This window comes from Monodelphis domestica, chromosome 3 (assembly GCF_027887165.1).
Source record: "Monodelphis domestica isolate mMonDom1 chromosome 3, mMonDom1.pri, whole genome shotgun sequence".
NCBI lineage: Eukaryota > Metazoa > Chordata > Mammalia > Didelphimorphia > Didelphidae > Monodelphis > Monodelphis domestica.
In genome coordinates this window covers 538,214,935-538,242,635 of record NC_077229.1, presented here as the reverse complement: position 1 = coordinate 538,242,635, position 27,701 = coordinate 538,214,935, and the positions used below count along the sequence as shown (strand labels likewise).

General features: G+C 35.9%; 1 protein-coding gene across 1 annotated transcript in view; it reads right to left on the bottom strand.

Moving 5' to 3' along the window:
• The window catches only part of LOC100016685 (lamin-B1), a 56,721-nt gene that overhangs the window by 7,791 nt on the left and 21,229 nt on the right, over positions 1–27,701 (bottom strand). The window contains exons 4-7 of the mRNA XM_056821118.1: positions 20,445–20,665; positions 19,258–19,483; positions 9,107–9,211; positions 5,579–5,698 (exon numbers count right to left, since the gene is read on the bottom strand). Coding sequence (XP_056677096.1) covers positions 5,579–5,698; positions 9,107–9,211; positions 19,258–19,483; positions 20,445–20,665 — 672 coding nt within the window. The remainder of the gene's footprint in view (positions 1–5,578; positions 5,699–9,106; positions 9,212–19,257; positions 19,484–20,444; positions 20,666–27,701) is intronic.

Sequence of the window (27,701 nt, the reverse complement as noted above, 5' to 3'; positions counted from 1 at the left end):
CCTCTGACCCTCACCTGACACCCAGCTTTCACTTGTGGCTCCCAGTAGCTGCTAGCATGCGGCAGTGGTCACACCCCGGGCAACGGCTTCGACAGGCTGGCTAAACCATGTTAAGTTAGCCATCAGGTCGTAAACCCCTAGTGAACCAGGGCTTTGCTCACCCAGCATGTGAAGACTGCTTCGGCTGAACAGGTGGAAGAAACCAACAAGAGGGTTCAACGGCTGAGAGGGCAATACAGCAAGGCACTGTGGAGTGCTTAGGGCCTGTTGGAGCACAAAGGACAACTCGACCATCCAATGCAGCTGAGGAAGTCTCCAGGTATAACGACTTTTCGTGCCAATGGACCCAGGCTTCTAACGCCGAGAGAGTGGGACTGTCTCTGTGCATAGACTTTTCCACTTAAATCTTCACGCACAAAGACAATCATCATCCTTGGCTACCGAGAGACTACTACTACTAGTTTTAGTCAACTTACCAATTCTGAATCCCTGATTGACTCCAACTGAAAAGATAGCAGAATTGGGTAGGGGGAGGAGAGGAAAGAATCCTGTCTTTCCTTTTACCTTATTTCCCAGGGTGTTTGCCCAGCACTTTCAGTTATCTTAAACAACTCAGTAAAAGGACCCCCCCCCCCCAATACACCCTCTTGCCATTAACTTTTGTGTCCTGGGATCTGTTCAAACTTCTCTTCCCTGGAATGATTTTTTTTAAAATTGATTTAAGGAGTTTTTTATGCTTCTTAATCTGGATAATTTTTGTGAAGCTTTTGTGAATTTTGTGAATCAAAAAGCTATTTGTGGTTCTGAGTATCAGAATGGTGGAGAGAAATGATCTGTTTAGCCTGGAGGAGAGAAGATTTAAGCAGAAGCTTATTATCTTCAAGTGTTTGGAAGATTATCATTTGCAAGAAAGATTAGACTTACTCTGCTTAGTTTCATAGAGCAAAACTAGTAGCAATAGGGGAAGATAGATTTCTTCTTAATATAAGGGAAAACATTCTAACAATTATATTTGTTTGAATGTTGTGAATTTTAGATTTACTCCACCTTGCTTAGTCTAGCAAAACAGGAATGTCTACACCCCTACTTAAGGAGTAAGTATTGAGAAGGATGGCCTCTGACAGACATGTGCTAGCAAATGACAAATCAGAAACAACTGACAGACCCCTGGGATTTTCCTTGGCAACCAATTAAATTTGATTGTTACAACCCTAAAAATTACCCTTACAATGTGTAATGCCTCTATAACTAGCATCCAGTCAGTTGGGGGATGTTATAAAGGACACTCCTACTTAGGAATAGACTCTAGTAGATGACCTCTGACATCCCTTTCAATTCCAAATTTATGTTTCTAGAAACCTTTGATACATAAAGCAAGTGGTCATTGTGTGTTTTAAAATTAATAATCAATAACTAAATATTATATTTTATAAAGTTTTATTAATAATAACTAATACAAAAGAACTACCTGACTTCAGCCTGGTCCCAGGTCCAAGAGCAGAAGAAGGAGCAGTTACTGCCTCTTAAATACAATCATGCAAAACGCAGGGATGCAGGAAAAGGGAATTTTGGGAAACTTCTGGGGAATGAAGTCCAAAGACTCAAAATCTCCATTTATACCTATCCCCCTGTGATCCTACTGGGAAACCAGCTTCCCCAAAAGGATCATGGAAACATAAACTTAAAAGTTGCCATAATTTGTGGATAAAAAGAAAAGATAACCAAATCAATGATTACTAGGTTGATAAAAAGCAAATTTGGGGCAGTCCCCTTTGGCATAAGAGTATATATTCAAAAGAAAGGCACTTCAACCCCCCATAGTTCAATTTACATCCCAAAGTTCACTCTGGATCTTCTGGTGCAACAAGTAGTCTCTGCAGGCATCTATCTTCATAGTGCCTTCTGGATTTTGGGAGGTAGCAAGTTTCTTATCCTAAAATTGCTCAAATTTAAATCAAAGTTCACAACAATAACTTGTTCCCCCTGAGGTGAAAAATAACAAACACAGGGATCACTCAGAGATGCATGGTGGAGTTATGAGGTATATGAATCAATTTGCAAAAGAAAATCAAAAACATGAAAAAATCCAAATGAAAGAGAAAAGTAACTTGTGGATATAATACAAAATGTAAAAGTCTTATGTCTAAAAAAAATCTAAGTAAAGGAAAAACAAACCTATTACAGGTCCTTGAATCAGGGCCCAATTAAAATGACCTAAGAAATTATGTACTACCCAATCAGTAGTCAGGACTATAGAAAGTTTGCCACACTATGAAAGACAGAAAAGGGACTAGTTTATAGGAACCAGGTAGGAGCCAAATTTGAGATACTTGGTAGAATGTGGGACAAGGAAGACCTTCCTTTAGTAGTAGTCTCTTGGTAACCAAGGATGACGATTGTCTTTGTGCATGTTCATATCTGATATAGATGAGTGTGCACAAAAACACTTGTGCATGAAGGAGATTTAAGTAGAAAAGTCAATGCACAGAGACAGTCCCACTCTCTCGGCGTTGGAAGCCTGGGTCCATTGGCACGAAAAATTGTTACACCTAGAGACTTCCTCAGCTGCATTGGATGGCCGAGTTCTCTTTTGTGCTCTAACATGCCCTAAGCACTCCACAGTGCTTTGCTGCGTCGCCCTCTCAGCGGTTGAACCTTCTTATTGGTTTCTTCCGTCTGTTCAGCCGAAGCAGTCTTCACATGCTGGGTGAGCAAAGCCCTGGTTCACCAGGGGTCGACGACCTGATGGCTACCCTCACATGGTTTAGCCAAACTGTCAAAGCCGTTGCCCAGGGTGTGGCCGCTGCCACATGCTAGCAGCTACTAGGAGCCACAAGTGAGAGCTGGGTGTCAGGTGAGGGTCAGAGGTTGGAGAGCTGCCCTAGGAGGGCATGACAAGCCCTCCATACCAGAGATACTACTCCCTGAGCACCCCATACACCCCTTTAACACATTTTAAACAGCTGCAACCTCGAATACCAAACAAGTTCATGTCCTCTTGTCTTGGCTCAAAATTTTCATCAATCCCATTGATATTGATTGATCTCTTTGACCTTGTGCTGGATTGGCACTATGCAGTTTAGCTTTCTGCTTCTTTGGCACTATACAATGGCTCTTTATGTATTCTCTTGTCCTGGAATCAGACACACTCATTAAGCAAAGTCTCATAAAATCTTTTAAACAATCAATGGCATCATTTTTATAGTCTAAAGTTTTGGGGGCATGTATTAATATTAGAACAAATGGATTTAAAACTTATATTACTGAAAAATAAAAAAAATTAAAGAAAAATCTCAGTATTGTTGACTTGTGCTTCAAATACAAAAAAAGGAGAGAAAAAACAAAACTCAGATACTATATTGCACATGAAAGGAAAAACGATAACAAAATAAGTTTTAAAAAACAAAAATACATAGCTTAAAATCAGTGACACAGTGTGTCAGCCATGTGTAAGTACAAAATGATTTTCAGAATAAAACAGTAACACAGTAGATAATGCACATTCAAAGAAGTACGGAAGTACCCAAAATTCACAATAGCCCAATTAATTACAATAGCAAACAAACCCACTATCATATTTTACAGAAGTTGCTGTATGACATAAAAAAAACCCTATGAACTGATGGATATTTATCACAATTTTTATAGATGTAGCAATTCTTTCAACCTTAGTAAATATAATTTTAAACAAAGTAAAACTTATTGGGGTCTAGAACATCATCAAGAAATCTAGATTGTTCTGCTGGAAGTAAATTAAAATGAAGAGTTTTGCAGGAGCTCTTTTTTTTTTTTTGGCTTCCTGATTCATAGAAACACCTTGGTAAGAACATTTCTTTGTTTCTCCACCTTTAATACAACATTCTTTATATATATATGTGTGTGTGTGTGTATATATATATATATATATATATATATATATATATATACTTATACCAGTCCCCCTCTCTGGCTTCCTTTAAGTCCAAACTAAAATCCCACCTTCTACAGGCAGTCTTCCCTAACCCCTCTTAATTCCAATGTGCTCCTTTGGTAATTATCTCCTACTTCTCCTGTATATAGTTTACCTGCATAGTGTTTTCCCCATTAGTCTGTAGGATCCTTGAAGGCAGAGCTTATCTTATTTGTACTTCCAGCACTTAGTACAATGTCTTGCATGTAGCAGGCACTTAAAAAATATTTATTTATTGGATTCAGATTATTGGATATATAGCTCAAAAGAGAGCAGGAATATGGGCACAGAGCCACAAATTTTAAAAATCAGGCTTACCAGATTGGCAATTGTTTCATTTTAAGCCTGATTCCTTGAGAGGATTGTTTGTTAAGGGTAGGGGAGAAAATAACGTCAGGAGAAATCTCAATATAGTTTTATGATTCTAATGGAACTCTACTATCCTCTTATATTTAATACTTGCACTATGAAGTAATCATCCAATTCAGATGAACTTTACAACATATTCTAAGAGCTATTAGCAAAAATAGACTTATCTATATATACCTTGCGTTCACCTTCAGGATTCATACACCTATTTAATTTTCTTTCAATTCTAAAATGTGATCATAATTTTATAGTTCAAACTATGGATAGGGAAGAGCAGTTGTGTCCAACTCAAACATAAATGGAAGTCACCAATCCATAAAGATTGCTGTGGCTTCATGCTAACTTAACAAAACAAGTTTTAATATTATCTACATTCCATTATAATTTTAAATTTTAATTAAATATTGCCCAGTTTGACATCTCTGGATTAGAGGACTAAATTTGGAGTCAGAGAACTAAGTCTCTATCCCAGTTTTGTTATTTGCTGACTATATAGAACCTTGAATAGGTCACTTAACTTCTCTCTGCCCCAGTTTATTAATATGCATAAAGGAAAGACTAGCTGCAATACTAACCTCACTAAATAACTGTACAAACTGAAGGAGATAAAATGCTTTGCAAGTCATGACATGTCATGCAAACACCAATTATTTAATTGCATATCTGAACTGGTAACATTTCTTTTTTAGAATTTCTTTTAATTTTATTTTTTCTGATAAATATATTTCAATAAAACTGGTTTCCTTTCCTAGTAAACCTAAGTATTTTCTTTTTTTTTATCCTATATTTTCAACGGACTTGGATTTTTACCAGCATCATACTTCTGGTAAACTCATCAGCCTGCAAGAATTTGATAGTTTTGGCATTAACATCTTTTCAGGACCCCCAGTACCTTCTGCTCCTTTGGAAAGAGAACTAGAAGGCAGAGAAAGAACTCCCAAGGCTTCTGTATGAAGAGGATTCTCACAGACCCCTCAGCTTTTTATTTCCCACCAGCTGTATTCTCCTTCCTCTAATACCTCTTTTCCCATCACTTTTCAGCTTCCTTGTGTGTGCTATGCTCCTTGAGGACAGGATTACTTTTTTCTTATTTCTATACCCAGTAAGGACTTTTGGTAAGGATTAGTAAAAAAATATTAGTTGGGATATTTAGTTAGGCCTTTCATAGTAAAGATGTTAACCAGCATATGCATTATTTTGAGACTATAAAGTCAACAAAGACACAAAAAAGATTAAGAACTCTTGTTCTAATTATCTTACCTCTCCCTGAGAGTTTTTTAATATGACCTTTATATTTTCACCAGTGCCCCAGGAATTCTGGTTCTTCCAGATGAGGTCAGTGGGAGGAGAGGCAGTGACTCCAGCATCTGCAGCCCAAATCTAAAAAGAAGAAAGAACATCAATATTCACAAAGCTCATACCTTTCTTGTGATAGTCATGGGATGATGATCCAATTTTTTAAGAGTCAAAGATCAAAACACCACAAGAGCATAGTTGGATTAATATTACCTGTGTGAATAAAAACATGTCATCATTTCACCTTTCTTGTTCAGTTTTCAAAGTTGGAAAATGAGGAAACTGATGTAGACGATCTCTTAAGGTCTCCAATTCTAAAATCCTATGATATTGGCTGCAATAAGTCCAAATCTCAGGTACCTTCTCTGAGTTGTTGTAGGGAGGGAGGAAATAAAAGGAAGTCCACTCTATAACCCAGGGAAGTGTTCACTTTGGATGCTTCTAACCCAGGCTCTTCTGCTGGGATGTCGCCATGACTGCCCAGGCATGAAAGGATAAAGATGTGAGTCTTCCAAATGAGTCTCCCAAATTGCAACTTCATAGCCCTTTGATCTCAGGGTAAGAACAGGCAGTAACATCAGTATAAAATGGGATCCACACCTCTGATAACGAACACAGAGCTCTAGGTCTCTTTCCTTTTATCTGTTGTTGCTAGGTAAATTCAAAGGGAGCAAGTGGATGAGGGGACATTAAGGGCAATCAATTAGCAGGTGGCCCACACTATGATCCTCTTCTCTTTATCATAATGCTTTTGCTGGCTACCTTTGCAATACATGCCTTAGTTAATTTGCTAAACATGATCAGGAAAGTCTTGTGATAGCAGTTTTTTTTTAACAGTTCAGTTATCTTGTGATTATAAATCTTGAACTTTTCTAAAAAATAATCATTTCTAAAAGAATCACAGCAGGTATGAAGTTTGCTGACACCTTTCCATATCATGCTTTTATGCTATTATGTGAAGTTATTGTTCAACACAGGGTTTTTTTTCTTCATACTGTTTTCCAGTTTTCCCAGTAGTTATTGTCAAATAGTGAGTTCTTCCAAAAGCTTGGATCTTTGGATTTGTCAAATACTAGGTTCTATGGTCATTTACCACTGCATGTTGATTGCCTAATCTATTCCATTGGTCCTACACTCTATTTCTTAGCCAGTATCAGCTTGGTTTGATGGTTGCAGCTTTATAAGTACAGTTTAAAATTTGGTACAGCTAAACCACATTCCTTCATATTTTTCTTTTCATTAATTCCCTTGATATTCTAGGTCTTTTGTCCTTCTGGGTGAATTTTGTTATTTTTCCCTAGCGCTCTGAAATAATGTTTGGGTAGATTGATTGTTATGGCACCAAATAAGTAAATTAATTTAGGAAGAATTGTCATTTTTATTATATTGGCTTGACCCATTTCATGAGCAATTAATCTTTTCCAATTGTTTAGATTTGACCTTACTTATATGAAAAGTGTTTTGTAGTTGTGATCATATGGTTCTTGGGTTTGTCTTGGCAGGTAGATGCCCAGGTGTTTTGTATCATCTATAGTTATTATAAATGGGATGTCTCTTTCTATGGCTTGCTGTTGAGCTTTACTGATAGTATGGGAGAAATGGTGATATTTATGTGGGTTTATTTTATATCTGGTAACTTTGCTAAAGCCATTAAACATTTTCATTAGTTTTTTGATGAATTCTCTAGGTATACCATCATATCATCTGCAAAACTTTATTTCTTCATTGCTTATTCTAATTCCTTCTATCTCTTCTTCTCTTATTGCTATAACTAGCATTTCTAGTACAATATTGAAGAGTAGTGGTGACTTTTTTTTATTGCCAGTACTTAAAACAATCTTAAAAATGTTTATTGACTGACTTACAGATATTCTAGAGTACACTAAGATAGAACTATTTCAATATTAAATTCCAAATCAAGTTAAAATTTCATCCCTCTCTGATGTCAAGCATAAAAAGCCAACATACTAAGCAATGTTACATCTGACTTTCTGTGCCCTCAGTTTTTAGAGATCAGGATATCAAAGAGGAATAACTTCCTAAATCAGATTTGAATTACAGGAGTAGTTAAAGCAAATAGATCTTCTATACTCACAAAACAAAAGGGAAATCCAAATTTAGTGACTCATCCTACAAGTTAAATATCACTATTAGTCAGTACAGAAATACCTATCCTTTTAGAGATTTCTCTAACTGAAAAGAAAAATAATCATCCAAGACCTTATACTGCTTATCTTTTTAAGAAAATGGATTTCTAATAATAAGAAATATTCAAACAATACTCTCTTTTAATGGAGAGACACAATTTAACATAGTGGATGGAGGTATTTGGAGTTAGGAAAACCTAGATTAAGTCTTGCTTCTGACAGATCTTGGCTGTGTGGCTCTGTGCCAAATGCCCCAGAGAATTCTAAGACTATAAATAGAAGAGCAAGGACTGATATGAATTGGTAGAAGGAACTTCATTATTATTTTTTAACACCACATGTTGAAAACTTTTGTTTTGTTTCATTAGTAGGAATTTGAGTAGAAAGTCTCTTTTACTTCATTTTGTTACTAGGTAGTCTGACCAACTTGCCATAACAGCAAAGAGGTGACCAATATTGTCCAAAGTACCAAAGAATCCCTATCGTTCTAGGAAATGAGTTTTAGTATGGGGGAGGAGAAGGGGTTTTTCCTTTGAAGTTTTGTCAAGGTCTAGTAGTAACATGAACATCTGGTCTTTCCTCTGTTGCCTGTTTTTATTATTCAGTTGAAGGCTAAAAGGGGGAAGGGGATCCTTTATAGAGCCTAGCCACTAAAACTAGTGGTGGCCAAGTGGCCTCAGAATTTCCGAGGCATCTGTCTACAAAAGAGTGAAGGAATAAGAAGCAGATCAGGTCCTGGATGCTTCTTCCAGATCCATTATTCTGTCAGTTCCATGGAGAGGAAACTGGGCAAGGAGTCTTCTGGGTTAAAGAAATTTATGTCCATATCCTATAGGTTCCTCTAAATCTCAGCAATCTTGGCCTTCAAAAATTTCAAAGGCTGGGGATGCCTGAAGATGCCATGATGGACTCTTGAGTCTGACAGGCTGCCAGAGACAGAAGGCCCAGGCTGACTTTTCTTTCATCAGGACAAACACCATCAATAGCACCTCGACAGTTGCTTCCAGGCCTGTTGGCCTGCAGAGTTCACATTCCAGGCCAGCCTCAAAGGATCTAGGGGTAGGGGGGGAAGGGAGGGCCAACATCTTGAGGGACCCACAGATTAGGGTAGTGATCAAGGTTTCAAAGGTCTGAGGACAAGGCAAGTGAGTGGACTAGGTCCCAGCCTGGCATGGTCCAAGGGCTCTTCTGCTTCTTGTGCTGTCTCAGAGTCTTCTCAGGGAACTTTATTGAGAGCTCCTTATGTTGATGAAATCAAAGGTATAGTAATGTTACAGCCCCTACCCCCAATCTAATTAAGATAATAAGCTAAGCTCATTTCCAGCAAGAAAAAAAAATCACTTACTGTAACACTCTGGCCTGCCTTTAATACATATCTTGAGAGATATTTATAACTGACTGATGTATCTCTTATTTTTCTGATCATCTCCCAGCCTCCCATTGGTTGATCCTAGATATAGAATAAATGAAAAAAGATTGTTTAAAAAAAAACACAAGGATAGTCAATAACTTAATAAACTTCTAAATGTACTCAAACATAGGCAGACTTAGTAAAAGGAAACTTCTATATTTTATTTCTTTGCTTGTGGTCAAAGGAAAACCAACTGCCCTTTCATTCACATTTTCACATTCTGATAAAAAGGACCTTTCATTTGAAAAGATGAACTTACAAAATGCTACATGTAAATTCACAATGAAAAAACTTTATTTTGCTAGTAAATCAAATAGAAATACCAATGACAAAATAATCCTGGTTTCTTAAAAAGTTTGTTAGAAGAAGACTATATTCCTTTGAAGGACCTATTAAGATGAAAAACCTGAGTTTGATAACAATGTACTTGACATCTAGAGTTGGATAGCTATTTGGATACCTTTTTAAAGATCATGTAAAGTGTGTAGGGGTTTAAAAGCACTACTGCTTACTAATGACAAAAAAACTATCAGAGATCTCAGAAAGTTTACAGTATATATCAGGTAGGTCCTTAGAAAATATATATCCATATATTTACATATATGGATGTTTTTAGAAACAACAATAATTATCATATTGATATATACATATGGATATAAATTTTAAGGACCTACCTGATACATATATATATATATATATATATGTATATCCTTATAATAGGACCATTATCTCAGCTGTCAGAATCACAATTACAAAATAAATATTTGATCGTTTTCAGGCCTTTAAAATTTAAACACAAATTTTAAAATGAAATGTAGGAGTCCAGGCATGTACAAATCTTGAAAATAATAGATGTACTCAAAAGCCACTCTCATAAGCAATCTGCTCATTAACCAGTCTCATGGATATATTTTTTCTTTTGAAAATTTTATTTAATTATTCAATTTAGAACATTATTTCTTAGTTACAAGAATCATATTCTTTCCCTCCCCTTGCCCCGACCCCTTCCCCTTAGCTGACACACAATTCCACTGGGTTTTACATGTGTCCTTGATCAAAACCTATTTTCATGTTGTTGATGTTTGCACTAGAATTATCATTTGGAGTTTACATGCCCAGTCATATCCTCCTAGACTCATGTAATCAAGCAGTTGTTTTTCTTCAGTGTTTCTGCTCCCATAGTTTTTCCTCTTTCTCATAATTCCCTCTTGTGGATCACTGCATTGCCACTAATGAAGAAGTCCACTACATCTGATTGTACCACAGAGTATCAGTCTCTGTGTATAATGTTCTCCTGGTTCTGCTCCTCTCACTCTGCATCAATTCCTGGAAGTCATTCCAATTCCCATGGAATTCCTCCAGTTCATTATTCCTTTCTTTTTAAATTTAAGTTAATTTATTTAGTCAATATAGAACATTATTCCTTGGTTAAAAGAATTATATTATTTCCCTCCCTACCCTCCACCCACCCTTCCCACAGTTGATGCACAATTTCACTGGGTATTACATGTGTCCTTGATCAAAACCTATTTCCATGTGGTTGGTGTTTGCATTAGGATGTTCATTTAGAGTCGATATCCCCAGCCATATCCCCTCGACCTCAACATTAAAGTAGTTGTTTTCTCTTCTGTGTTTCTACTCCAACAGTTTTTCCTCTGAATGTGGATAATGGTTTTTCTCATACACTCCTCCAAGTTGTTCGAATCACTGCATTGACACTAATGGAGAAGTCCATTATATTTGATTGTACCGCAGTCTATCAGTCTCTGTGTATAATGTTCTCCTGGTTCTGCTCCTTTCACTCTGCATCAGTTCCTGGAGGTCATTCCAGTTCCCATGGAATTCCTCCACTTTATTATTCCTTTGAAGACAACAGTATTCCATCACCAACATATGCCACAATTTTTTCATCCATTCCCCAATTGAAAGGCATCCCTTCATTTTTCAACTTTTTGCCACCACAAAGAGTGCAGCTATGAATATTCTTGTACATGTCTTTGTCCTTATTATCTCTTTGGGGTACAACCCCAGCAGTGATATGGCTGGATCAAAGGAAAGATAGTCTTTTAGTGCCCTTTGGGATAGTTCCAAATTGCCCTCCAGAATGGTTGGATTAATTCACAACTCCACCAGAAATGCATTAATGTCCCAACTTTGCCACATCCCCTCCAACATTCATTACTTTCCTTTGCTGTCATGTTAGCCAATCTGCTAGGTGTGAGGTGATACTTCAGAGTTGTTTTGATTTGCATCTCTCTGATTATAAGAGATTTAAAACACTTTTTTATGTGCTTATTAATAGTTTTGATTTCTTTAACTGAAAATTGCCTATTCATGTCCCTTGCCCATTTATCAATTGGGGAATGGCTTGATTTTTTGTACAACTTATTTAAATCTTTATAAATTTGAGTAGACTTTTGTCAGAGGTTTTTGTTATGAAGAGTTTTTCCAATTTGTTGCTTCTCTTCTAATTTTGGTTGCATTGGTTGTATTTGTACAAAACCTTTTTAATTTAATGTAATAAAAATTATTTGTTTTACATTTTGTGATTTTTTTGAACTCTTGCTTGGTCTTCAAATCTTTCCTTTCCCAAAGATCTGATATATATGCTATTCTGTGTTCACCTAATTTACTTATAGTTTCCTTCTTTATATTCAAGTTATTCACCCATTCTGAGTTTATCTTGGTGTAGGGTGTGAGATGTTGATCCAAACCCAATCTTCCCATACTGTCTTCCAATTTTCCCAGTAGTTTTTATCAAATAGTAGATTTTGGTCCTAAAAACTGGGATCTTTGGGCTTATCATAGACAGTCTTGCAGAAGTCACTTACCCCAAGTCTATTCCACTGATCCTCCCTTCTCTCTTAGCCAGTGCCATATTGTTTTGATGACCACTGCTTTATAGTATAGTTTGAGATCTGGTACTGCAAGGCCCCCTTCCTTTGCATTTTTTTTTCATTATTTCCCTGGATATCCTTGATCTTTTGTTCTTCCAAATGAACTTTGTTATGGTTTTTTTCTAATTCAGTAAAAAAGTTTTTTTGTAGTTTGATGGGTATGGCACTAAATAAGTAAATTAGTTTGGGTAGGATTGTCATTTTTTATTATGTTCGCTCATCCTACCCATGAGCAATGTATTTCCAATTGTTTAGATATAGTTTTAATTGTGTGGAGAGTGTTTTGTAGTTGTGTTCATATAGTTCCTGTGTTTGTCTCAGCAGATAGATTCCTAAGTATTTTATATTGTCTAGGTGATTTTAAATGGAATATCTCTTTCTAATTCTTGCTGCTGAGATGTGTTGGAAATATGTAGAAATGCTAATGACTTACATGGATTTATTTTGTATCCTGCAACTTTGCTACAAATTGTTGATTATTTCAACTAGCTTTTCAGTTGATTCTCTATGATTCTTTAAGTAGATCATCATGTCATCTGCAAAGAGTGATAGGTTGGTCTCCTCATTGCCAATTTTAATACCTTTAATTTCTTTTTCTTCTCTAATTGCCACTGCTAGTGTTTCTAGTACAATGTTAAACAATAGAGGTGATAATGGACATCCTTGTTGCATTCCTGATCTTATTGGGAAGGCTTCTAGTTCATTCCCATTGCAGATGATGTTTGCTGATGGTTTTAGACATATACTGATGTATCTGGTCCTGGGGATTTTTCCTTAGGGAGTTCTCTGATGTCTTGTTCAATTTCTTTTTCTGATATGGGATTATTTAGGTATTCTATTTCTTTTTCTGTTAATCTAGGCAATTTATATTTTTGTAAATATCCATCCATAACACCTATGTTGCCATATTTATTGCCATATAATTGGGCATAATAGTTTTTAATGATTGCCTTAATTTCCTTTTCATTAGAGGTGAGGTGTCCCTTTTCATTTCTGAGACTGTTAATTTGTTTTTCTTCTTTCCTTTTTTTAATTAGGTTGACCAGAACTTTGTCTATTTTATTTGTTTTTTCAAAGTACCAGCTTCTAGTCTTATTTATTAAATCAATAGTTTTTTGACTTTTAATTTTTGATTTTTAGGATCTCAAATTTAGTCTTCATCTGAGGATTTTTAATTTTTTTACTTTCCAATTTATTAATTTGCATCCCCAATTCATTGATCTCTGCCTTCCCTAGTATGTTAATATATGAACTCAAGGATATTAATTTCTACTACTTAGGCTGCATTCCATAGATTTTGAAAGGATGTCTCATCATTGTCATTTTCTTCAATGAAATTATTGTTTATAAGATTTGTTCTTTAACCGATTTTGGAGAATTGTATTGTTTAATTTCCAAATAATTTTTTGACTCTCCATATACCCTTACTAATTATTATTTTCATTGCATTGTGATCTGAGAAGGTTGCATTTATTATTTCTGCTCTATTGCACTTGTCTTCAATTTATTTTTTATGCCCTAGTACATGGTCAGTCTTTGTGAATGTACAATGTGCTGCTGAAAAGAAGGTATATTCCTTTTTGTCCCTATTTATTTTTCTCCAAATGTCTACTAACTCTAATTTTTCTAAGATTTCATTCACTTCTCTTACCTCTTTCTTATTTATTTTTTGGTTTGATTTATCTAGTTCGGATAGAGGAAGGTTCAGGTCTCCCATTAGTATAATTTTTCTATCTATTTCATCCTTGAGCTCCTCTAGTTTCTCCTTTAGAAATTTGGATGCTATGACATTTAGTGCATACATGTTGAGTACTGAGATTTCCTCCTTGTGTATACTGCCTTTTATCAGGATGTAATTACCATCCCTATCTCTTTTAACTAGATTTATTTTTACTTTGGCTTTGTCAGATATCATGATTGCAACTCCTGCCTTCTTCTTATAAGTTGATGCCCAATAGATTTGGTTCCTTCCTCTTACTTTCACCCTTTGTGTATTTACCTTCCTCATGTGTGTTTCTTATAGACAGCAAATGGTAGAGTTTTGGATTCTAATCCACTCTGCTATTCATTTGCATTTTATGGGTGAGTTCATTCCATTCACATTCAGAGTTATGATTACCAGCTGTGTATTTCCCAGCATTTTGATTTCTACTCCTAGTCCTGCCTTTTCATCTTTTACTATTTCCTTCTATACCACTGTTTTGTTTTTAATCAGTCCCACTAATTCCCACCCTTATTTTACTTCCCTTTCTACCCTCCTCTCTTCTTATTTCCCTCTTATTTTCTTCACAGTCTTTTTATATTATCCTTCCCATCCTCTACTTCCCTTGTATTGCTTCCCTCCCCACCAGTCTGTTTGTTCTTCTCTAAAGGGCATAATTATTCTACTTCTCTATAGGGAGTAAATAAATTCTCTGTCCCAGTGGATTTGATTATTCTTACCTCTTTGAATCAATTTCAATGCACACACGAATTAAGTATTTCCTATCTCCAACCTCTTTACCCTTCCAGTGTATTGGTGTTCTGTAGGAGGTGATCTGTTAATTCTTTCAATTTCCACTTTTCCCTCTTGCTCTAGAATTTCAGGTAGTTTTCTTGGATTATTTCCTGTAGAATGATTGTCCAGGCTTTTTCTTTTGTTATAATCTTCTGATAGATCAATGATTCTTAAGTTGTCTTTCCTGGACCTGTTATCTAAATCTTCCATTTCGTGGATGAGGTGTTTCATATTTTCCTCAGTTTTTTCATTCTTTTGATTTTGTTTTATAGTTTCCTGTTGCTTTGTGAAGTCATTTGCTTCTAGTTGTTGTATTCTAGTTTTTAAAGACTGAATTTCATCCCTGGATTTTTGGTCATCCTTCTCCTTCTGGTGTGATTTTCTTTGGAGGTCATCTTTCATCTTCTTTGCCTAATTTTCAAGCTGATTAATTTTGGGTTTCAAGACACTATTTTCTGTTTCCAGATTATTTATTTTGCTTTTAAAGTTTTTTCCCCAGTTGTCTTCAGCCTCTCTTAATTGGTTTTTGAATTTTATTTTGAGTTCTTCCAAAGCCTGTGCCCAATTCTCTGGAGTTTCTGTTTTTGCTTGGTGTTCCTTGATCCTCCTCTGTTTCATTTGCCATTTGTTCATTGCCTGGATAGAAGCTGATGATTGCAATTTCTTTTTCTGTTGTTTGCTCATATTTCTTACTTCCCCTTGCCCCTCCCCCACCCCCCAGTTGCCTGTAGTCTTGCTCCTCTTATTTTGTGCTGGATCTGTGAGTTTGGGCTGTTCTGTCCTGAAGGGGCTTCTTCTCTGTTATGCTGTTTGGTCAGGTAGTCTGATCTTCCCTAACTGACAGCAGAAGCTGAGAAGGAGTTGGGCTTCCTGCCTTGTTGTCAAGGTTGTTGCAGCCTTTGTCCCTTGGAGCTCAGTCAGCAAGGCTCTCAGATCAGTCTGTGGGGGAGGGGTGTTGGAGCTTGAGCTTCTCTGCCCTCTGAAGGCTTCTTATTTGCCCTATTGATAAGACTGAACCAGGTGGAATTGATCTGCAAAGTTGGCTGTGTCCTGAGGCCAAAACCTCCAGAAGAGGGGTGGCAAGATGGAGCATTTCTGCTGTGACTGGGCTGCTTGCCCTAGGCTTCTCCTCCAGCTGCCTCTACGCTTCCTGTGTTCTAAGCCTTGAGCCTGTCACAGCTTTGACGCAAGGTTCTCTTTCTGGACTAGCGCCCTTGCCAGCCCAGAGATTCCAGCCACTGCTGAAGGCTCAGTGTTGTAGGTGGGGGAGGTGTCCTGGGACCTTCCTTCTTCCTTCCCCTTAAACCTGCGTGTCCTAAAGTTCAGGCTTTTTGGGTGGGGCATACCTTTTAACTTGGGTCCAGGAGGAGGGTTCCCTATCTCTGTCCTGTTGTTAGATTTGGTTTTCAGTCCACTGGAAGTGTTGTTTTTGATGGGTGAGGAAGGGTTTACAGAAGTCTAAATTTTTGCTTCCTCTAAGCTGCCATCTTGCCTTCTCACGGATATATTTTTAATGACTAATTTCTATACCCTTGAGTTGAATCTCAGCTTTCACCTTGTGATATTCTAACCTCTCCCCAAGTCCTCAGTCTGGAAAACTATCCGAGCTACCTTTTCAGTCTCTTTGTTTTGTAAAAGGTACTCATTTCCATGAGATGAGGGCTAGTATGTTCTAGGGCAAATGAATTTCTGGGATGGGCATTAGTTATACCAATTTTATTAGGTGCAGGGTCTTGTATGTTATGATGATTACCTCATAATGTTAATTTGTTTGTCATGCCACCCAGTTAATTTTCAATCTCCCTATTCATAGCTGCACTCTTTGTGGTGGCCAAAAATTGGAAAATGAGGAGATGCCCTTCAATTGGGGAATGGCTGAACAAATTGTGGTATATGTTGGTGATGGAATACTATTGTGCTAAAAGGAATAATAAAGTGGAGGAATTCCATGGAGACTGGAACAACCTCCAGGAAGTGATGCAGAGCGAAAGGAGCAGAACCAGGAAATCATTATACACAGAGACTGATACACTGTGGTACAATCAAAGGTAATGGACTTCTCTATTAGGAACAATTCAATGTCCCTGAACAATCTGCAGGGATCTAAAAAACACTATCCACAAACAGAGGACAAACTGTGGGAGTAAAAACACTGAGGAAAAGCAACTGCTTGACTACAGGGGTGGAGGGGATATGACTGAGGAGAGACTCTAAATGAACATTCTAATGCAAATACCAACAACAGGGAAATGGGTTCGAGTCAATCTCCCTTTCCCCTTTCCTTATAAGACCTAGCTAAGAGGAAGCTCTCACCCCACCAGAGCTACCCCTTGTCAGGCTTACACTATGCTGAAATATCCTGCCTCTCTGTGTCTCTGTTCTCTCTCTATGCCTTCAATAAGGATGATATTAGAAATTGGATCTTGTCATATTAGTTTAGAGATAAGAAGTCGAGAAGCTGGCTTGAGATAGAATTGGAGTTTCAAGCAGAGCTGAGAGTGTCAATTTCAAATGTTGACAGTTGTAGTGGTTTTTCTCTGGCAGTTGGTAGAGTCACTGACAGAGACTCTTGCTCTGAGGGCTTTGAGGAGGTAATATCTTTGCTCTCTCTCTTACTGCCTGAGGTAAAGACCTGAAGGAGTTAAGTGTTTTCTTTTTCCAACTTGGGAAACATTATTGACTATCTATTACTGTCTTTATAGATTGTTTAACTCTGAGAAGACCAAAGGAAGAACTGCTAAAGCTCAGAGTCTTAACTTGATTCTTGTTGAGATTTAGACAGCTAGCTATTTTTATAACTTGGAGGCAAAGTTAAGAATTATAAGGATAATAATGTAGTTTATTGTAGAATAGGGAAAATTTGGGTTAGTCAGATCAGGAAGGATCATTGTAGCCTGTGAAACAGGAGAAGTGGTTTTTTGCAGAACCAGTGAGTTTTATTTGGGTAGAATTAGAATCCCTTATAGTTAGAAATCCTTTTATACATAAATATTTCAATAAATATTTTATTTTTTATAACCAGAGTCTGTTTAGCATCCTTGTGCCTGGACCTGAAGAGAAATTCATTTATGAGCTTCACTTCACTTATATAAACTGAGAATATTTTGTGAGCACAGCAAGCAGAGTATCTGAATTCAGTTTATAATCAATAATCAAACCCATTTCAATATTAGTTTTTGCAGTCTCTCCTTTATTTTTACACTTCCCTTCCTTAAACTCTTTAAACTCTTCAACCCATATTCACTCAGACTCTAGCTCCCCTTTTTTAGGTGTTCTACCCATACAGGAACATTTTGGAGTCGGTGGACAGCTTCAGGAAAAAAAAATGTCTTCTAATGTGGATCTGTAATACTTATGATATGCTCTTCATCCAGGGTGGATCCAATGGTAAGATCGGCCTATGGAACATATTTGATAGGTCAGCTTTTCCGACCTTTCAAAGCTTATTGGTCTTGACAGAAGTACAGTCTCTTGAAATTGTTTTTGTTCTAAATTTGAGTTATCCATACACTATCCAGTCAGTACAAAATCATGCTAATGGCCATCAAATTCGGCACAAATTTCACAATGAAACATTCAAGAAAAAAGATCTTTAAGTTTCTAAATAGCTCCAAAGAATGGCTTAGTTGTGGCTACATTGTCTCTGTGATTTTTGGAACTATAAAAAGGAACTCTATATCCTCTTTATACAGGGTTAATTAGAATGATCAACTCTTTCTATATGGTTACTCATCTACCAATATAATATTTTAAAATAAACTAAGGTGGGCAGGCAAAAACAAGGCTGGCAACTGCCCTTGGTGCTAAAATACATACAAGTATATAGCATACTGAACTCTGGTTTTAACTCTCCTTCCTTTCCATTTCCTCTCATAGTGCTAGGTTCCCTACTACATTCCTGATTTGTATAGTGCTAAGGGAATGAAGGGGAAAAGTCTTAAATGTTGAGTTATCATCAGTCTTAAAATTGTCAATAACCTAGCATTAAAAATTATGCCTTTTAAAAAATAAAGTGATTCCTCAAACTGTATCAAAAAGAAATGTTTTTTGTTTTTGTCTACATGTAACAGCATTATCTTCTTTATTAATTTAAAGGAAAAACATCCCTATAATGACCTGGTCTGTTCTCATGATTTTGGATAGTATTAAATTACCAAAAGAATTTTTATTATTTTCATCCATTAACTCATCAGGTCTTGCCATCACAAATCCCATTATCATAGATTAAGACATCTCTTAGAATACACAAAAATGATGTGTTTATTAGATTAATATGATAAAATTGCCAGAAGACAGATATAGTTATATTTAATTTAAATTTCAATGGCAATTAAGTCACTTTATCTATTTTAAACCCTTATCTTCTATCTTAACATTTCCAAGATAGAAGAGTGATAAGAGTTAAGCAATTGGGGTTAAGTGACTTGCCCAGGTTCACACAGCTAGGAATGTCTGAGGCCATATTTGACCAGGATCTCCTATATCTCTAGGGCTGACTCTCAAATACATTAAGCTACCTAGCTGCCCCTATTAAATCACTTTAAACATAGATGCTATTTAAATTGTACTGGAAAAGGGAGCTGTGAGAAGGAAAGGGGCATTAATTTCAAAAGCTATTCCAAGAAAACCAAACAAAACCCCATTCATCAAGTAGGCTTTTTGAAATAGGTACATGTACAATTTTATTTTACCTGTCCAGAAGTGTTCTTTAGGCGGATAAATTTTCCATCAACATCTATCTTTTCAATGGAAACATTTCCAGTGGCTGAGGCTGAATGAGAGATGCTGATGCTACTATTTGCCTCTGATTCTTCCACATCAACCCTCCTCCTCTTTCCTTTACTTGTACGTATACTTTGGCTGGAGGATACTCTTGACACTGTTACATGAGAACAAGGGGTTGAATAAAGCTTCAGCCTATATAAAAAGAAGGGTTAAATAATTACCTGATGCTTTCATGGAGAATAGTATCCATTCCCAACTAAAATAGAAGCTGATTAACTTTCTAAGAGAAAGTATTACTAACTTTTTGCTAAATAATACTGGTGTGTAAATGACAAAAGATCACCTTGGATTGTACTTCTGGCTTCAGACTAATCCCAAGTCAGTTACTTCACATTTATAGATCAGATTCCCCACCTTTAAAATGGGAATAAAAATAACTGAAATTTTCCCTTTCAGCTAGATATTCTCAAAATTAGTAGAAGAATCAATTTTAGAATATATTTTATATAAATTACATGAAGCTATTCTGATCGAGTTGGTAGTTGGAACTGTATATTATAGTTCTTATGCAGAAGCATATATTCAAAACAATACTGTTGAAACACAAAATCTCAAATTTCTATCTTATCTCATATTTTAAGTTTCTCTTAAATAATTCTATATCATAATTCTCTTATAAGGGTTAGCACTAGGCATTACTATGTAGATATACTGATGGCTTATATATGTGTGTATGTGTGTACACACACACACATTTGTGCCTCAGTTAGTATCTGTAATTGCAATGCCTTAAAATGCTTTAAAATTTTATTCCTATCACATAGCTAAGCAATGGTAAATGAAAATTTCACAGGAAATCTCATCCTGGAAGGTATAATCTATCAGCAAAATGTTTTAGTTTTCTGCCACATTTTCTGCTTATAAAAGAGAACTATGATCTGTTATTTTCTTTCTATGAAAGCTTTAGAAGAAAAAATAAGGTTGGTCATTATTTTTTGCCATTTAAGTGCTGAAAGAAAAATATAAATTTTCTTTAAAAGAAAAAAATCACAAAAAGGAAGGGCAAACAGGTGTGCATTCTAGTTACTGTATGTGACTTCAAAAAACTTGTTAACAAAAAAAACGTATGCCACTGTGGCACTTAATTTCTTACCTTTCTTCCTCAACTGCCAGCAATTTCCTATATGTGCTAATTTCCAGATCTAGGGCTAACTTTACATCAAAAAGTGCTTCATAATCATGTAAATATTTATGCATTTGAGCCCTTATTTCTGCCACTTCTTTTTCTTTATCAGACAGCAGTTGTCGAGAGTTTTCTCTTTCTTTCTCAAGCAAATCCTCTAGCTCGTGCATCCTATCCAAACACGCTCTGAACTGTAAATACAAAGAAAAATATCAGTCTTTTCCAGGATATATTTTAATCTGCCAAATCAATCACTAGGCAGGTTGGAAAATGAATACTTTGCATACTCATAAATAAATCTAGGTAAACAGATAATATATAATATTGAGAGAACCGAATCAAAGAAAGTTTACCTTCAAACAGATGAAGTCCTATGTCCTTAAAATATACATTACAATGACCAAAATATACTAAATAAAATGTGGCATGCTTACAATTTTTCTCTAAATTGATGCTTTCTGTATTCTGCATTTATAGAAATCTAAGATTGGAACAACTAGAAATCACTCCAATTATACAAAGCTAAGCTGAGTAAAACACTAGATTATTTGATCTCAACAGTATTAAAAGATGTGAATATTTGAGATACTTGGAAACTAAAAACAAATTCTTGAATATTGGCTCTGTGAATGTGTATTTTTTTAAAAATTGTACTTCTCCAGCAACATGATGATTTAGATCTGGCTTTGGATAGCTGTTACAGTGGTGACACAGTAGTCATCTTTCCTGGAGAATATCAAGCTACAAACCTTGCCTTATTGACTGATGACATCATTATTAAAGGTTCTTCCTGCCCCTAAATTGAAGATGAATAATAATCATATTTATAGCAACAATGGACATGGAGTAGCATTCTACAACCAACAGAACAGTTTTTTATTATAGTGGAAGGAACTCTTAACAAAGGAGCTGCTTCAGGAGATAAAAACGATGATGATATGCTTTCCAAAGTAATGCAAAATCTGAATCTGGAAATGAATAATAATAAGATAGAGGCAAACTTAAAGGGGGATAGCAGAATAGTCACAAATTAAAGCACAGGATTCATGTTGAGGATGCATATTTGGGATATTTGTTTAATAAATAGTTGCTGATCCCCCCCCCCAAAGATGACTGCTTTTCTTAGCAGAATTAATAATTTGCTTATAAATCTTTCATATCATCTATCCTGAAATAAGAATCTATTAATATGGTTTATAATAATGGCATATTAGGAAAGTCCTACTAAGAAACTTCTTGGGTGAGTTGTGTTATTCCAAGGTTAATTTCTAAAGAACATCAAATAAAAGGTGTATAATATGGGTTTTTTCCCCAGATTTTTTTTAAGTAGAAATTTACAGTAGTATAAAGTTACTGTAGTTAAGGGGTTAAGTGCCAACTCAGCCAAATGACTCAGTGATATATTGTTGGGTCTAAGCGCCGTATACAGAGTTTTATAACTCTCTAGCTATAATTCCAAATTGTACTCCAAAATGGTTGGATCAATTCACAGCTCTACCAACAGTGTACTGGTGTTGCCATTTTTTCATATACCATTCCATATTTTAGCCAGTTGGATGGGTGTGAGGTGATATCTCAAGAGTTGTTTTGGTTGGCATTTCACTAATCAGTAGTGATTTAGGGCATTTTTTCATAAATATAGCTTTAATTTCTTTATCTGAAAATTATCTGTTCATATCTTTTGCTCATTGATCAGTTAGGGGATGATTCTCATTCATATAAATTTGACAAAGTTCTCTCTCTATTTTTGATATGAGACATATCTCTGAGAGGCTGTCTTTAAAAATTTTCCCCCAATTTCCTGCTTTCCTTTTAATCTGGGTAGAATTTTTTTTAACATGAAAACTTTTCAATTTAATGTACTCAAAATTATCCACTTTACATTTCACAATGCTGTCTATCATGTACTGACTCATAAAGTCCACTTCTCTCCATACATCTGATAGGTAATAATGTTCCCTGTTCTTCTAATTTACTTAAGAGATCTCCTTTTATGTTTAAACCACATGTCCTTTTTGATCTTATGCCACTCAGTAGCAATCTTATAGCCTTCCCCACCACAGAGAAATCAAGAGAAAATAAGAGTAAGCTTGAAAAGAGTGAAAATCCAGTCTTCTGTGTCATCAAGAAAGCTTGCTACATCAAAACTCCCTTACAAATGGGCTGTGCCTTTTGATTTTTTACTTGGCTCAGTGTATTAAAAGTTCAGGTTGTTGATTCAATGGGCAACAGAAGCAGAAAAGCTGAATCAACTATGTATCGAAATATCTCAATCAAATATCCTTCCCCCAATATGGCTAAGTAAAATTCTGTTAACAACCAAATCTACTAATACTTCATTTTGTTCTAATATAGAACCTAAATTAACAAGGGATCAGTCTTAGCCAGGCATTTCCTATAATACTTACCCTTTATCAACATTATAAAAATGAACAATTTTGAAAAACTTAAGAACTCTGATGAATGCAAGATCAATCATGATTCCAGAGAAACTCACCTTCTGATGGAAAAGTGATGACTACAATTCAGACACATAATTGCACATGGTAGATAAATGAATTTTCTTTGCTTGACTATGCTTATTCTTTTCTTGGGGTGGGTAGAAGGGAGGGATAAGGAGTAAAAAATGCAACAACTTCATAAGTGAAAAAATAAAACAAAAACTTATTATGTTGCACACATTCCATGGGGCACACTAAAAAATTACTAGGAGTAAGGATAGAAGAAGCACCACAGCTATCCTGCCTGCCTCTACTGCTCTCATTCTTTGCCTATATTTAAGGCAGTTGTAAATTCTATGGCAGAGTCTTTCCAAATGTTTATAATTTGCTAATAAATATATATTGGCTCAAAAAACTTTTACTTATAGGATGCACCATTAAAAAATGGGCAACTATAAGTCCACCTAACCATAACGCATTATGGGAGGAAAGAAGAAAGACTAGGGAAATAATGAAATTTAAAAAATAAAACATAATAAAGCGTATTCTGCTTCTTTTATCCCATGCTTCAAATGTGAAAAATTTATGATATATAACTATTCAAAGAAGTAAAACACTAATTAATTACTTGAACAAGACAAAGGGAAGAAAGTTCTCATTTCAAATTTCAAAAAAGTCTCATTTCAAATTTAAAGGTGTTTCTTTTAAGTTCCCCTTTATTAGTTTATTGTGGAAAGGGGACAAATGACACTAAAATTGTAGAAAAAAAACACCTGAAAATAACCTGGATACCTTGAATTACTTTAAACATGTAACATTGGTCGGTGATTAAAAATGCTAGGTTTTAGGCTCAGCTTTGGCATTAACTAGTTATGACTAAATACATTATAACCACTTTGAGCTTTTTGGCTTTTTCATCTGAAAAATAAGGGAGAAGCACTAAATGTTCTGTAAAGGCCTAAGATCCCTTCTAGGTATAAATGATATGATTTATTTTGCTCCAAACTTTTTATTTTATTCCTTATTTTATTAAAGTTTTAATGGAAATAATCTTATTGACTCCTCATGCATTTGATACTATATCCAAAGTATAGACTATTGATTTTTTCCCCCAAAAAACCTGAAAGGAGTATTGAAGATGAAATCTGAGTTTAGCTACACAATACCTTCTTTTTCCAGCATGTCAAAAAGACAAAACCATATTCCCAAAATATGCACATTAGAATTTTATCAATTAAGACCATTATAGACAAAGAATAATTCTAACATGAAAATTGAGGCTATTGGCTCCTGCCCTAGTCAAAGCTCTGCTTCAAAGCCCAATTTACCTTTGCCAATGGTCCCAGGAACACTTCTTTTTAGATCTTGCTAACAGTAGGCCCAATCATCACTACTACCATCACATTCTTTACTTTTTATAAGATTGACCACAAAGGTGAACACAATGAGTAGAGAATGTGGGACAGGGTTAAGAAAGGACATGATAACAAAAGAGCAGGTCTGGAGCTGAATGTGTCACAAGTTTCAACTTTTAACCAAACACACAGATAAATAAGTTGGCATGTTGGTGCGTATATATACATGTACTTTTGCCACAACTATATTCCAGAATAACAAAAATGACAAAGGAACAAAATGTTAGTCTCAGAAACTGTTAATTTTTCAGGGATCTGGATAGAGTGGGTAAGATTTTTATTTCTATAATGTTCAACCGATTGTTAATTAGCCTTGAAGCATAGGCTGGTCTTCCTTCTAGAAGCTGGAGAAAATGGAGCACCTTAAGAAGACAAAATAAATACTTTAAGGTGAAAAAGAATCTTTAGGGGCAAAAGGAAATCCTGACCTGTCAAAAGGAAGAAGGGTAGAAGATTATAACAGTGGGGAAAAGAGAAGGAACACTGAACATTGAAAGCTAAATAAAAGATAGGAAATCTTTTGGAAAGAGAAGAAGGTAACTAGACTCTAAGAAGGGCTATAAGTGAGAGCCAGGTGAGAGATTATCTAGTAAGAGTCAAATAAAAAAGAAATGAAGTCCAAGAGATTCTCTGTTAAGGGATACTAAAGCTGCTTTTCATCAATTTGATAACAAAACAGAGGTCTGATACACTGAAATCACGGCTAAGAACTTCTGAAAATTTGTGAAACGCATTGCTAAAGACAATGAAGTCTTGAACAAAATTAATGAAGACCTTCAGGGTACAAGCGTTATTTTCACTACTGTTGCCAGGTTGAAATCAGACAGAGCTAACTACTTTACCATATGCTCAACAGGAAGAGGACCCAAGTCCTGGCATGGCACAAAGCCCCAATTCAGGAACTAAGACAAGGGAGATAGGAATAAATTCAAGAGTATACAGACCAGTAGAAAGAATAATAGATTCAAAACTCAAAGGAAAAAAAATGAATTTTCTGTAAGAACTATACGAATATCTAGAAGATATAAAGCAAGGAAAGAATAAGGAAAAAATGGCTTAGAACATAAAACAATAAACTTTACCAAATCATAGGCATCATGAAATTAGAAGAGACCAAAGGAAAATCAATTACACTATGAAACAATAAGAAATGTTAGAACAAAAACAAAAGAATGAAAAAGCCACAAGATATAAGCTGAGGCACAAACTCTAAAGAACTGAGGTCTCTCTTTTTTCCAAGAGGGAGAAAAAAACAACCTCGTTGCTGAGACCCCTAGAAATCTCTATTCCACTTTCCCAGAAGATCAACTGAGAGTCATGAGAGCCTTAAAATCAAGATAATCTTTATCAAATAAGGACAAACAAATCGATCTAGTACCAAGGAAACAATCAAAATTATAGTTGACTACTAGCGACTTTTATAATTCTCAGTGAAGGGAAGTGGGAAAGGGGCTGGGATTAAGGGAGGAATTTGGATTGGCATGGATGAAGAATTTCCAGGAATAGGATGATTGATTCCTGGTGCAAAAGGAAATAAAGTGCATATTTTTAGCATCAAACAGCAAGATCAGAGTATGAAATGACTCCGTTTCAAGATTTCAGCAATAAAATGACTTAAGGTCAGATGTCCCATAGTTAAGGCCAAGTGATAAACTCTGACATATTTACACAAAGCACAAAGATTTTTGGCTGTCTCATCCTAAAGAGACCGTGAGAAATGACATAAAATGGGCTAGAGGAGGTAGAAATCAAATTTAGGCTTGTTATAGTTATTATTTAATCTTGTTTGGGGATTGGATGTCAATAGCTGATTGATCCTTATCAGGTGGAATAGATAGGCTTGAGCTGTTAGGGTAATCTAGTTGTAGATGGGTGATGAATTTGCCGGAGCCAACTTAATCCAACACTTATTTATTATTAACTATTGAAGATAGACAGGAACAGAATAAAGGAGGTAGAGATAGAGCAGGATTTATATAATTCTAATATTCTAAATAAAAACCTGCCCCCTTCTAAATCCTGGCAGATTTGACCTCCTTAAAACTATTCTCAACTATTAAAAACCCAAATTCCATCTATCTAAACTTATTCTAATAGATGAATGTAAAATATTATTAACCTCCTTAAAATGTCTTATCAAAATCCATGGGTTGCCTCAGCTAATTGACAAATGCGGCAGTTAGAAATCACTAGCTTCTCTCACTCCCAAGCCGGAGTCAGACCTCACGCTGTTCCAGTTAGAGCAAACAGCGCCCTCTACTGGGCAGCTGCTTCTCTCTTCAGGAGAGCAGCTCTCACAACAAAACCCCCTTTTCAGCTAACAGATGTTCTTTCAACTTTTACAGAAATCCTCAGATTTCTGTAAGATAGACTCAGAGAAAAGTCTTCGCCACCTCCTCAAGAGAATCAGTTCAAGAGAGTGGCTCTCCAACATGCAACTTTTTCTTAAAGTGCCCAGAGTGAAATTTTCCTGTCTGGGTCTTAAAGGGGACAAGGTTAAGTGTGGGTCATGAAACAGAACAGAGATCAAAGGGAACAAAGTGAAGAGAACAGGAAAGGGCTTAGAGGCTTAAACACTATTTCATTCATCTACTTTAGTTTCTCCTACAGAACAGGTTAAATACTGAAGATCTGGGAGGACAGGGCATAATCACAAAACAGACAAACATTTTGTCACTTTGAGACCACTCGTGTTATAATTTTTCTAGAAATGGGCAGAAAAAAAAAGGAATAAAAACAGTTTGCTCCCCTGAGGTCCCCTTTTCCCCCCACCAAAACAACCTGCTCTCAAATTTTGACTGGATCAGGGGACTAAATTTCAGATATTCCAAATAAGTTACCATACCCTGTCATCTACTAACAAGTAACTGTATCATTGCTGAATATCCTTTCTACATTATTGTGGAAAGAGTTATATCTCTCTGACCATGCAATTTTGGTAATCTTTTCCTGGAAAGCTAAAAAGTTGTTTCTGAGACTTGATAGGTCCAGAGGGCAAAGGTTCAAGCTGTACTTCACTTGATGTAGCTTCTTGGTAGTTTTTGGCTGTAATGGTATGGCTTTCTGCTCAACTCAGGGAGCAAAAAGACCCATTCAGAACAGGTAGATGTCTCAAGACAGAGTATCACCAGACCACTTGGGCTTGCTGAGCAGATCTGAAAGAGACTAGTGAGGGATGTTCCATACTCTAAATGTATTCTTGTTGAATATTCTTTCTATGCTATGCCTAAGCAAATTTCCTTATGTTAACTACTGACTGATCTACAAGTGCCTCATTTTGTTCCAGTAACAAACTTGAACTTCTGGTTGACTGTCTTGACTCAGGCCCAATCCTAATAATTACACCTAATAAGCTGTAATTTTTTTTTTTG